The sequence below is a fragment of the Daucus carota genome, chromosome 7 (assembly GCF_001625215.2).
Source record: "Daucus carota subsp. sativus chromosome 7, DH1 v3.0, whole genome shotgun sequence".
In the NCBI taxonomy this organism is placed as follows: domain Eukaryota; kingdom Viridiplantae; phylum Streptophyta; class Magnoliopsida; order Apiales; family Apiaceae; genus Daucus; species Daucus carota.
This window is the reverse complement of record NC_030387.2, coordinates 39,188,946-39,200,686: the sequence shown is the minus strand read 5'-3', so window position 1 is coordinate 39,200,686 and position 11,741 is coordinate 39,188,946. Positions and strand designations below refer to the sequence as shown.

At 35.8% G+C, this 11,741-nt stretch overlaps 3 protein-coding genes across 4 annotated transcripts; all 3 read right to left on the bottom strand.

Annotated features, from left to right (window-relative positions):
* LOC108195550 (uncharacterized) lies at positions 1 to 1,707 on the bottom strand. Its single transcript, XM_017362524.2, has 3 exons — positions 613 to 1,707; positions 334 to 396; positions 1 to 210 (listed from the first exon to the last, which is right to left on the bottom strand). The coding sequence occupies exons 1-3, from the start codon at positions 1,433 to 1,435 to the stop codon at positions 152 to 154; spliced, it is 945 nt and encodes a 314-aa protein (XP_017218013.1). The 5' UTR covers positions 1,436 to 1,707; the 3' UTR covers positions 1 to 151.
* An 84-nt stretch (positions 1,708 to 1,791) lies between these two features.
* Positions 1,792 to 6,270, bottom strand: LOC108193922 (uncharacterized). Of its 2 annotated transcripts, XM_017360775.2 has the most exons (5): positions 6,132 to 6,270; positions 5,490 to 5,594; positions 3,768 to 4,023; positions 2,973 to 3,050; positions 1,792 to 2,255 (listed from the first exon to the last, which is right to left on the bottom strand). In XM_017360775.2, the coding sequence occupies exons 1-5, from the start codon at positions 6,174 to 6,176 to the stop codon at positions 2,134 to 2,136; spliced, it is 606 nt and encodes a 201-aa protein (XP_017216264.1). In that variant the 5' UTR covers positions 6,177 to 6,270; the 3' UTR covers positions 1,792 to 2,133. The 2 variants fall into 2 exon arrangements, with proteins under 2 accessions (XP_017216264.1, XP_017216265.1); XM_017360776.2 differs by lacking the exon at positions 5,490 to 5,594 and having other exon boundaries at positions 6,132 to 6,257.
* Positions 6,271 to 7,148: 878 nt separating this feature from the next.
* Positions 7,149 to 10,171, bottom strand: LOC108195262 (uncharacterized). The gene is made up of 9 exons (XM_017362216.2): positions 9,986 to 10,171; positions 9,118 to 9,475; positions 8,941 to 8,974; positions 8,610 to 8,837; positions 8,441 to 8,530; positions 8,159 to 8,224; positions 7,968 to 8,059; positions 7,826 to 7,873; positions 7,149 to 7,644 (listed from the first exon to the last, which is right to left on the bottom strand). Exons 1-9 carry the CDS (start codon positions 10,050 to 10,052, stop codon positions 7,527 to 7,529), a joined length of 1,101 nt encoding a protein of 366 aa, XP_017217705.1. The 5' UTR covers positions 10,053 to 10,171; the 3' UTR covers positions 7,149 to 7,526.
* Between the last annotated feature and the right edge of the window lie 1,570 nt (positions 10,172 to 11,741).

The window sequence follows — 11,741 nt, the reverse complement described above, 5'->3', positions numbered from 1 at the left end:
TTCTACAGAATTTTATTTTTATTAGCTAAAATTTCACAATATATGATTCTCATTGCTCAAAAACGTTAAATAATCAAATGACAATCTCAACTGTTTCATTTCTATCTGCACATATGAACGTATGAAAATTGCTCGATGTCTATTGTCTCCTTCAGATCTCGGAATTCCTCACTTCTGTCGACATCAAAACCGCGATGAGAACTAAGCATCCTGCCATAAAAAGAACAGGACTAATCACTCAACCGAAGAATCTGACATTTTTTACAAAATGATATCAAAGATCGCGTAAATTTCAGACAAGAGTATACTAGAAATGAAGGCTTGAAAATTCACCTGCTAATGCAGACACCAAAGAGGACATTTCTCGACTAGATGACGACTTCTCTGCAGATGCGACTAGACAAAATAAAAAAAGGTTTCAGATGTACATTATTTATCATATATTCTAAAATTTTGATTACTAAGTTAGCACGAGAAGGTGCCACATGGATCACGGGATTTCATCCTGGTTAATGGAAACTGGAATGAGATTCAATACAAAAATGTACTGGAACCTCGTTCCCTAACCAGGTTGGAATCCCATGATCCATATGACGAGTTTAATTAAATTACCCGTATCACAATTAGAGGTAGAATTCCAGGTTCCACACATGCATAACTCATTAAATCCATCAAGATCATACCCACAAGATCCACCAGTAGACTCACAGGCTTTACAATATGAATCACTATTGGCTTGCACCGAATACCTGACCCGTATCCCATACGACCACTGACCCGGACCATCAACCCTGAGCGGCGCAAGATTGTAGGCACTACTGTACCCCTGGCAATCAAGCCTGCTGAGATTCACAGCCTTGATTGATTCAAACTGCACTGCACAACACTCTGGTGGCCCTGTGCCATACGTAGCGCCCACGCGGTTAAGGCCAATCTGGCTCCAGGCAGGGCACCTGTAGTACTCCTCGCAGCCCATACCCGAGACGTTTCTACAAGGCAAGTGCTTCCCGGGGAAGCCCTGGAACAGTGAGGACTGAGCTGAGCATCCAAGTAGCAAGAACACATTGTCAGCTGTTGGATTTAAGTAGGGGGCTCGCCATTTCTCAACTGCAAATCCATTTCCATGACTACCAAGCTCAATGGTGTCACAAGTTGACATGTGAGGGTCATGTAAGGTGACCGAATGATAAGCATAGTCGATGTCTAGTACGCGATACGATCCAGAACTAATGTGGAACATTAGTACATCATTGATGCAGAACAGAAGATCTCGGAATCCAGGATGACCACAGCCGGATCTCAATGCGAAGGGATGATCAATGGTTAGGTTTCCACAGTAGGATCGACAGGCATTGGAATGACCATAGCTTAAAGCAAGTGGAAATAGTAAGAGCAATGCATGAGAAATAGTTAAAATGGTGAAGTGATGAGCCATAGCTGAGAGGGAGTGAGCAGATATGATACCTTGCTTGGACTTTGAGGGAAATGGGTAAATAATTTTCAGTGGATGAGGAGCTTCCTTTAAGGAGATGTTCAGAGTGCACTGGTTGAAAGAATCTGATTTAAATTGTTTATGAATTTTGCTTCAACTTTTGCTGCTTCTTTAGGAAGATTTTGGTTACTTTTGGGTGTTAAATTATAAAGGATATGATGCTGTTGGGTTGCTTTATAACTTAATATCAGCAGCACTTTTTTACTTTTGATTTTGCTTGCAGAGGACCAGGGTCCAGATTTCCATTATATTTGATTGTCATTTATAAATAACTAATCTTATCTGCAGGGAAAAGAGAGTTATAAATTCAAAAGGGAAAAAATAATTATTCAAAAATAATAATACAGTACAAGCTTATTTTCTTTGTCCCTCAACAAGTCACTTTTTCCTATGATGAAAATTTGATCAGCAGAAGGAAGTCGGCTTCCATTTTGAAAATTCTGATCAGATTTGAGCTCGAACATGGGAGGCTATTAAAGCACTTTCTAACTCTGGGAGCAGCACGCGACTGAAATTGTAAGCTTCATATCTGGCAACATTCTATACCGAGTGTAGCTGTGTAGTACTGAATGCAAGAGAGGACGTTATATGCAGGGACATGTAAAGAGTGCTCAAAGTTAAGTTTACTACAATTAAGCTGCCTATTTGGTCAAATTTCCTTCAAGTCTTTCGATTGCAGCCCCAACGCCACCCTTTGCTCCTTCACTTTCATCTGTTACTGTCCCCTCATTTGCTTTCTCCACAAGTTTCAAATGAAGCCAACCTATCAAGAAAAAAATTGACAAATTTGAGCACTATTTCCAATTCCCAGATTTCAAACTTAACATGATCACCCTTATCCGAAATGCTAATGACTTTAACACACAAGACTGGTCACTACAACCTAATCTGATAACGGCAAGTCAGTAACACAGCCAGCTTTAAACAATTTGAGTACAGCATAGAGATTCCTTGTTCCATAGTTTAAAATAGGAGACAACTGATGGAAAGAAAGTACAGTTATTTAATATTACTAATTTCTATCAGTGATCCCAATTCCCAAGTATTAAATAGGAAGGAACACAGAGGTAAATGACGTACAATAACTTTCATTTTCACTCCAAAATGTGGTGAAAGAGTAGTTAAATAACTATAGCCTTCTAAAATATATATTTTAAACTTAGACAGCCTTATATCAATATCTTTTCAGTTTTATTGTATCCCTTTTAATTCCTCTCAAATTCAAAACTCAAGAGCATGCTGGTAAAGTCATTTCACTCCACATCCTTAACTTCAGATATACAAAGGCGATTAGATAGAGATCTACACCACATTACAGAAGAAACTAAGAACATGCCAGAACAATCACTTCAGCATATCCAATACTAATTATAGATCTACCTCAGTAATAACTTCTATAACCAGAAACTATAATTCATTGACTGAATACCATCTTTTTTTTTTTTTAATACTACAAGTTTGTAACTAGCTAATAAATTACCTAATGGAAAGCAGAAAGCAGCACCCAAAGCTGAACCTAACATCACATTCCTTGCACGCCACATGAGAGATCCAGGCACTAGAAACACAAGATGAGAAGTATATGAAATTACTGAAGAAAGAAATATTAAATTTAACAATTTAACAAAATTATCAAGGCACGAACTTTTTCCATTTTGCAAGATGAAATTTGCTGATCAGACCATGCACGACACCAAGGCATGATATATTATATGAACCAAACACAACAGTTGATTATGACATTTTAACGTATATAGATAGGTGAATGTTGCCAAGTGAGCAATGCCCACTTTTTTATGGAATAAACACCGGCAAGGCAGCGACATCAAGCCCCTGCCTGGAAGAATGCTCCTTACAATACCCGCTGCTACCACCAATGTCTTGCAATAACATGTACAGATGTACTATATAAACTCTGCATTTTCTTATACATATATTTCAATAGTACTACTAAAATACGAAAACCTTACAAGAGCAAGAAAGGACCCATAAAGAAGTGAGACATTATGCGTGTTGAGCCCTCCGTCCCAAACATATACAATTGAATGGGACGGAGGGAGTAATTTAATTAAACTTCAATACATTATCACAGAATTTTTCATATAAAAAAGAATATAATAACGTTAAAAATTAAATTTAAAAAAAGAAATTATGAATTATATTCTCACCCGTGCTTCACACGGATTTAAGGCTATTTTTATATAAATTATGAACACAGATAGAAACTATGGTCTACGCAAAACCAATGCAAGACACGTTAAAAATGAGATCTTACTTATTAAACCAAACGTGGCGGCAGTGGCAGATCCTGCTCCAACAACATTGTATACATCATGAACCCCTCTTTTCTCAGCCAGCAGATTCTGTAAACCATAAAATGCAGCCGTGAACATGCCAAGGCGGACTCCCCCGACTATTGACCCACGAGTTACTCTTACAAATCTTTTCTCCATTGCATCTCTCATTAATCTGTACTGCTCACGCTTGTCTGGTGTACTCCCAAGCTTCAGCATTACCTCAGCATCCTTGCTCTACCATAAGATATTGAAGTGCTAAGAGTCACCATTGGTCTATAATAGCATTCTTGCATTGAACATGATTATAGTAAGCTAAAATATAAACATTAGATATTGGGACATGACATTAAAAGTTTAAAACTATGACAAGTTCATTTACAAATATTTATTTTACTTTACTAAATAAAAATTCTATATTACCATATAGTTTTCATTATTCGTTATAGATGAGTTCCAGAAGTACGATGTATTTTACTCCCCTCTTTATTCCCAGATCTTTTTATCTCCATGAGTGCATAGGTAGGAAGGCCTATTAAATGGATCATTTGTACCAGTGACAAATACCTATAATTTCACAGTAACATAATACTCCCTCTGTTTCAAAATACATGTCCATTTTAGAAGAAAAAAATTTGTTTCAATATACTTGTCCACTTCAACTTTCAATGTAAATCTATATTTCCAAAATCAACTTTCCTTCACATATTTCTAATTTATATTTCCAAGATCAACCATATGCCACATATTATGTTCAATTAATGGCTTAATACAACCTTTTTTTTCTCAGAATTCACTTTTTTTTAAAACTATGTGATATTTAGAAAGTGGATATGTAATTTGAAACGGATGGAGTACATAATAGTAAAAATAAACAATAGTAAGCATCCACTTGAATTCGCAGTATGCTAGAATATAAAATGTGCAATTAAATAGTCATGTCTCCCTCCAAACCATTTTAGCCTACAGACCAGCTACAACTGACCAAACACAGTTGTAAAAAACTACAAGCCACCAGTTCTTAGACTCAAATAATTTTATAATATTTCATCACAGTTAATTGAGGTGTCCAGTTCAGATTTGTAAGTAGGGCTGTAATTCGAGTCGAGCCGGGCGAGTTTCGAGCCGAGCCTAATTCGAGCCAAGTTTATTCGAGCCGAGCCGGCTCGGTTAACTAATCGAGCCTAAATCTTTGCCCGAACTCGACTCGGTTAATTTCACGAGACGAGTCGAGTCGAGCCGGCTCGTTTAGCTAAACGAGCCGGTTTTAACGAGTCGAGCGAGCCAGCTCGTATAATTTTACACTTAATCGAGCCCAAACCTCTACCCGAACTCGGCTCGTTTAAATTCACGAGTCGAGTCGAGCCGGCTCGTTTAATTAAACGAGCCGAAATCTTTACCCGAACTCGACTCATTTAACGAGTCGAGTCGAGCCGAGCCGAGCCCACTTAAACGAGTTCGAGCCGGGGGAGCTCGCGAGCCGTCCGACTCGAATTACAGCTCTATTTGTAAGTGATATTGCTGAACAGTATATTTCCCCATAATATAGGTAGCAGTTATAAATAGAAAATTAACAGGGTGAATGGCAACCAAGGGGATCAGGAAGCTGGACAATTTCTGCCAAGTTCCCAATACATTATAAAGAAAAATATTTCCACGCATATGCATACTAAAGGACATCATTGACATATATGCATACTTACAACAGAAGCAGACGCCTCCTTGCTACCTCCATATAACATCCCGGCAAAAACTCCAATTACAGTTGCTGTACCCCAGTTGACAGTTCCAGCCAACTTTGGAGTTCTCTATTTGCAAAAACAAATCCAAATTATCGATACTCGAAAGGTCAATTAAAGTTTGCATCATACAGACTATTAACTAACCCGATAGAAACATAAACAACGCTATCATTTCAACAAACATGAACACACTCCCAGAAACGCCAAAATTAATCATCCAGCAATATCCTTGACAGTGCAAACGCATATTTCATCATTTTATCACGATTATGCCTATTAAACGCCTATAATCACTGCATGAATACTAACTAATCCGATGGTTCACTGACTTCATTTACGCGACCAAAATCCCCAAATTACCAAAACTAATCACCCGAAATCCGCTAAACAACACCCTATGTCATGATCCAAAGTAACAAACAAACACACGAATATCGTAATAAGAACAAACTGCAACAAATTGAAGTTTAAATAATGTAATACACAGAATCAGTGAAATCGCCAAATTGTGAGATTAAACAAACTAGGGTTCAAAAATTGGCACAGCAATAAATATTAAATTAATTAAAAGGAGTATGAGATATAGACACGTATATTTGTTACCTTGGTGGCTGTATCTTCTTGTATTTCGGTAGCTTCAGCTTCCATTGTTGAGTTGATTCAGCTCTGTGCGTTCAATTTGATAGGGAGCAAATAGTGAGCTTATTCAAATTGCTTAATTTTGTGAAATAGTGAAGTAAAATGAAAATTAATTTAATTTAATTAAGTAATTATCTCCTAAGTCCTACTCCCTCTGTCCCATTTAATTGTATACGTTTCTTTTCAACTGCTCGACACGCATTTTAATGCTCTTATAAAATATAGTTCCGTAACTTATTTTTGAGATTTTTTTTTTCTGAATAAAAATATAACATCCAAACTTTAATTCAGAAAAAGAAAATTTTAAAAATAAATTACACAACTACACTTTACAGGAGCATTAAAGTCCGTGCCGCGTCCCCGTCCCCCAATGTATACAACTCAGGGGGACGGAGGGAGTAATTAATTAAAATGTGACATACTAAACATTTTTGTATATTTGAATTCTAATTTTGAAAAAATTAATTGTTTAATTACTTTATTACAAATAATAGATTGAGCTTATTTTATAAAGAATTATGTTAGTCTAATTTTAAATATCATATATACAGTGTTGTTAATATGTATGGCTTATCAATTATCGGTATTTATAAATTATTTAAAATATGACTAAACTTGATATTTGAATTGCAAAATCTAAATTTAATTTATTTTTTATATAAAATGTGAATCATATATTTTTTTATTGAGTCAAGTTCAAATTGAATGCGCTTAGCTCAGATGCGGTTCTAAAAATCCTTGATTCATTAAATCTTTTTTACTGATTTTGAAAAAAAATTCACCTATTTATCGATTACACTATGATCAGCCTGAAAAATCATTAAGTTAACTGATTAGTTCCGATTTCTGATATCTGATATCCGCGATCATATGTAATAGGCTGTTCTTCCAAGATTGAAACAAGCAGCCCTTACATTTGAAGCAGAGTCTCCAAGATGTCCCTGTTAAATAGTGTCCATGATAAAAGATGCCAGGATAATCGAAGAATGTCTCTGTATATTGATTTCAGAATCCAAACATACATGTAAATATATTAAAACCATCCCCCTTCAATAGGAATTGCCTACATTAAGGGACAGAATGATGAACTTGTTCTATCTACAGAGCCTACTATATATACTTTTACACAAAATAATACTGAATGATTTCTTGCTAATTGCTACTGCTAGTGGTATTTCTTACATATGACACGGTTATTCGTCGTTAGTAGCATGCCTCTGCCTCTCTGGATGAGAAAATTTTAGCATGAGCCGAACGTGATTGCTGTTTGAGCAAAAAACAGACGATTGTGGGAAGGTAAGATGCGCGTAGACCTTGCTAAGTAGAAAGTTGTTTGGCATTTGAGCTGATTGGTCCTAATCAACTTACACTTTCGTATGACTGCGGAAACAGTCTAAGATATGTCAAGTGTTTCAGCTTCATTATTAAAGCGAAAACTCCATAACAGGGTATATGTAACAGTGCCACAGTTGAGTACCTGAAATTTTTTTGTTTTCACAAGAATTAGATTAGCCTATACCAGTTAATATAAAGCAACGTCGTTCTTAATAATAGCTTAAATGCGTTAATTACTAAAGATGGAAAGGACAAGCTAGTTTGATTTGGAAAAATGCAGATTTTTTTATTACAGAGCAAGAGTGGATACAAAATATTCATACCACAGCGGAGAAAATGAATCTGACAGGTCGAGAAAAGGATATGGCCACCTGTTTTGAGGCGAAAGAAGGTGAATTGTTAAGAAGATGTAGAGCATAGAACAGCAATAGTTAATTAGCTAGTAGACAAAGTATAGTATCTTACCAGGTCGCAGAGAGTGAATGTAGAATCCACTGGAAAATCACGTATACAGTTGTCCATAAGAAGAAATATGCAATCCGAAACCAGGGAAATCTCTGCAATATGTAAATAAATTAAGAACACGAACTGGATAATGATATATGCGAAGGGGAAAACTGAGTCCACTAAAAGTACCATCAAGAGATGCAGCTTACCATGCAATTAAATGCAGCCTCGCCGACCAGAAACACAGCATTGATTGAATGCATATTTATTACCAGCTGCGAAATTCAGATTACATAGTATTAGTGACAATTATATGGTCAAATCTAGCCCGAAAATCATCACTGTTTCTAGACTCTAGCAGAAGGAGGTGAAATCTGTTTTAGCTTTTAATATATCTGTTCAAGTCCCTGCACCTGGGATTTGGAAAGATTGCTTTCTAGCGACATCAGATTAGTCTTAATGGCAGAGGTAGAAGAAGTTAGAGAACTTACAAAACTCAGTTCGTAGTCTTTAATGGCAAGAAGTGGTACAATTATGAACCAAAAAATGGTGTCTGTAAGCATCACTGCACCTGCACTCATCTGTTTGAGAGAGAAATTTCTATAAGAAATTAAAATCCTAATTACATAAATAAAAGGCTTCAGTAATGCATTTGTTTACCTGGAACATGACTTGAAATATATATCCACAAAGACCTGCTACTTGCCTATCATTGCCTATTTCAATTTTGCTCAAATTTCTTGCAGAGATGGCCATGTTAGGATTTGCTGCTGGTAATGAAAACCCGTGGCTGCCTCGCTCTGCATCTCTTTCCAAGTTCCCCATTCCATTACTGCCAACTTTGCTCTGATATTTGTAACATCCTTGCAAGGAGATCACAGCTCCAACCTACAAATTAATCTAGGTTATGCCAATGAACATGGGCCAAGTGAATGCATCACGTAAATTATCCATACTTAATCACTCTAGGAAAAGAAAGCGCTGAACATACCCCAAAGTATAAGGTAATTAGCGTGAAAGTCCACCTGTCGAGTACCTGATATAGTCAGTAGAAACTCAAAGATAAACCATTACTTATTATAAGCCTAATCTAGCATAGCACAAGATGTTGAGCTAAAACCAATGCAAGTTACTTAAGGCTGTTCTAATGGATACATAGACAACTTACTGAGTATAGTAGTCAAAAATGCTGCCTCCATCAACTGCAACATTCAGACACAGCATTATAAGAAGCACGAAGAAAACAACTAATCGATATCCAAGCAGCCAAGCTGGATGAATCCCTCGCAGACTAGGCTTCCAAAGTTCATCCTCGTATACCAGACCAGCATGTTCTTTCCCTTCCTCTGTTTCTCTACTTCTATTTCTAGAATCCCTAGGCCCTTCGTACTTCAAAATTAGAAAGAATGTAAAAACCAGCGATGATACGAGACATATGGCACAAATCAAGACTCTCCAATTCAGCCAGTAGCTTGAAGTTGTTGTATCCGTGGTCACGACTGGCTGCCAAGAACTTTTTGATGATCCTGTTATAAAGTCCATACTCTTATTCGGCTTATCGTATTGATTTGGTAGAAGCTAAACACAAACTCACAGATATATAACCACAAAACTTCTTGGCTCTGTATACTTTTGCAAAACTTGAGATGAAAAATGTGAAATCAAAGATGAACTTCAGAGAATTTATACTCGAAAGATAAGACCTTTATTCATTGCCATAGAAGTATACTCATGTATATAAACCTCGTGAGAACTCAAATTCTGCTGAGAACTAATTAATGTTTGTACAAAGAATCATTATCCAGAAGACAAAAAGAATTTAAAAAATTCAAACTTTACATGAGTATGAAAAGAGAAACATCCATATGCAGTAGAGCCTCATTAATGGTTGCAAATCTGGCCTAGATGCCAAGCTTTAGAAGAGTATTTCCACAGAAAGATCATTCACAATATTTAATAGTACAGGAAATAAAATATGTGAGAAAGAAAAAGGAAGGTAGTTGTTAATTGTGAGTAAAGGAAGGGATGATACTTACTTGCAGGAGAAAGCAAGAGGAGCTGGTGTTTTTTTGTGACAAGAAGATGCTTTACTTCTTTGTACATGGAGAGAGAGGGGGAGAGAGAGAGAGAGAGAGAGAGAGAGAGAGAGAGAGAGAGAGAGATGCTAGGAGGGAGAGGGAGGGAGATGTGCTTTGAGCATAAGCTTCCTTTATTTTACTCACATTCCCATGAAATGTTGCAAGAATAAACTATGAAGCATTCTCATGTCACATTCTCATATTCCCATTCCCATGCAAACAGTACTAGTATTAACGAATTACACCTGTCTTGTTGCAGCAAGCAGGGATAAAGTATTTCACCTTAACTATTTTCCTGATGATGTTTCTTTGTCACATAAATTTTATTGATCAGTGTGCATTTACCTCATATTCAAAATACTCCCTCCATCCCATTTTAAGTGTCCTGTTTTGATTTTCAACGGTCAAATTGACCCATTTTTGACCAAGCATATAGAACAAATTTATTATTAATTTAAAATTTTAAAAACTACATTTTATAACATATTGTAAGTATTTTATAATGATATATTTTTTTTATTTTTTGAGATTATATTTTATGTGTAAATCCCAGTCAAAGTTTAGTCAATTCGACCATTCAAAAGTCAAACTGGACATGTAAAATGGGATGGAGGGAGTACAATATAGAGAGTTCTGGTCAACAGACGAGTCAACAGACTCAGGTATTAACTGCAAATTCTGCAATCTTTCACATTTATGTCTGGCAACAGTTTATTTTATTAAATAAATTTTTATTTTATGAAAATTCGCCTTCTTATAAATTAGACATAAATATTAAAGAGGTGTTTTATATTCGTTACTCCCTCCATCCCAAATTAGATGAGCTCGTTGACTTCATACACGCACTTTAAAATCCATTGACCGCATAGCTACATTACGTATTTTTGAAATTTTATTTTTTCAAATAAAAATTTAAATATGAAATTTTCATTTACAAAAGAAAAATTTTTAAAATAAATTTCAGAGCTATACGATCAATGCATCTTAAATTACGTGCCCAAAGTCAACTAGCTCATCTAATTTGGGATGGAGGGAGTATATGACAAAAATTAAAAACTTATTTAAGAAAAATATAAAATTATATATTTTTTTTTCTGAAAATAAGATCAACTAAACGGTCCCTTAATATATTGTCTACGGTATGAGAATCGTTATAAAAAACCAAGGGGCTAAACGAATACAGTTAAATTTAAATTACAGAGGTCATATAGAACTCGGAATCAGATTTTACCGAATTTTAACAAAACGTCACAAAAAAATAAATTTTCGATAGGCTATAACATAGGCGGACAACCCTCCCAGTTGTAATGCGCATCGCACCAAAAATATAAATCACACATACGAATAGTTGAACAGTCTCTATTGCTTTTTATTTAACTTTAAAAAAAAACACATGTTCTTTATGTGTGGTGGCTTATAAACATATCAGTCTCGAATCTAATTGATCTAAATTCATATCTGAATCTCTTTACGATAAACAACAACACAGATAAGAATAAATCATTTTCTAACAATAACATGCAAAGAGGAGGGAGGGGGCCTACTGCCCTACTAGGTTTAATCTTGTTCCGAGAAATTTTGAGGTAAATGAAACCTGGGTGTCGAGTTGATACTTCTCAAGTACGAAATACATAACTTGTGATGGTTAGTTGTTGCAAACAATAAAGCTGTTGACTCATTGACAGAACATGATTCGCTGTTAATTTTCGTGTCA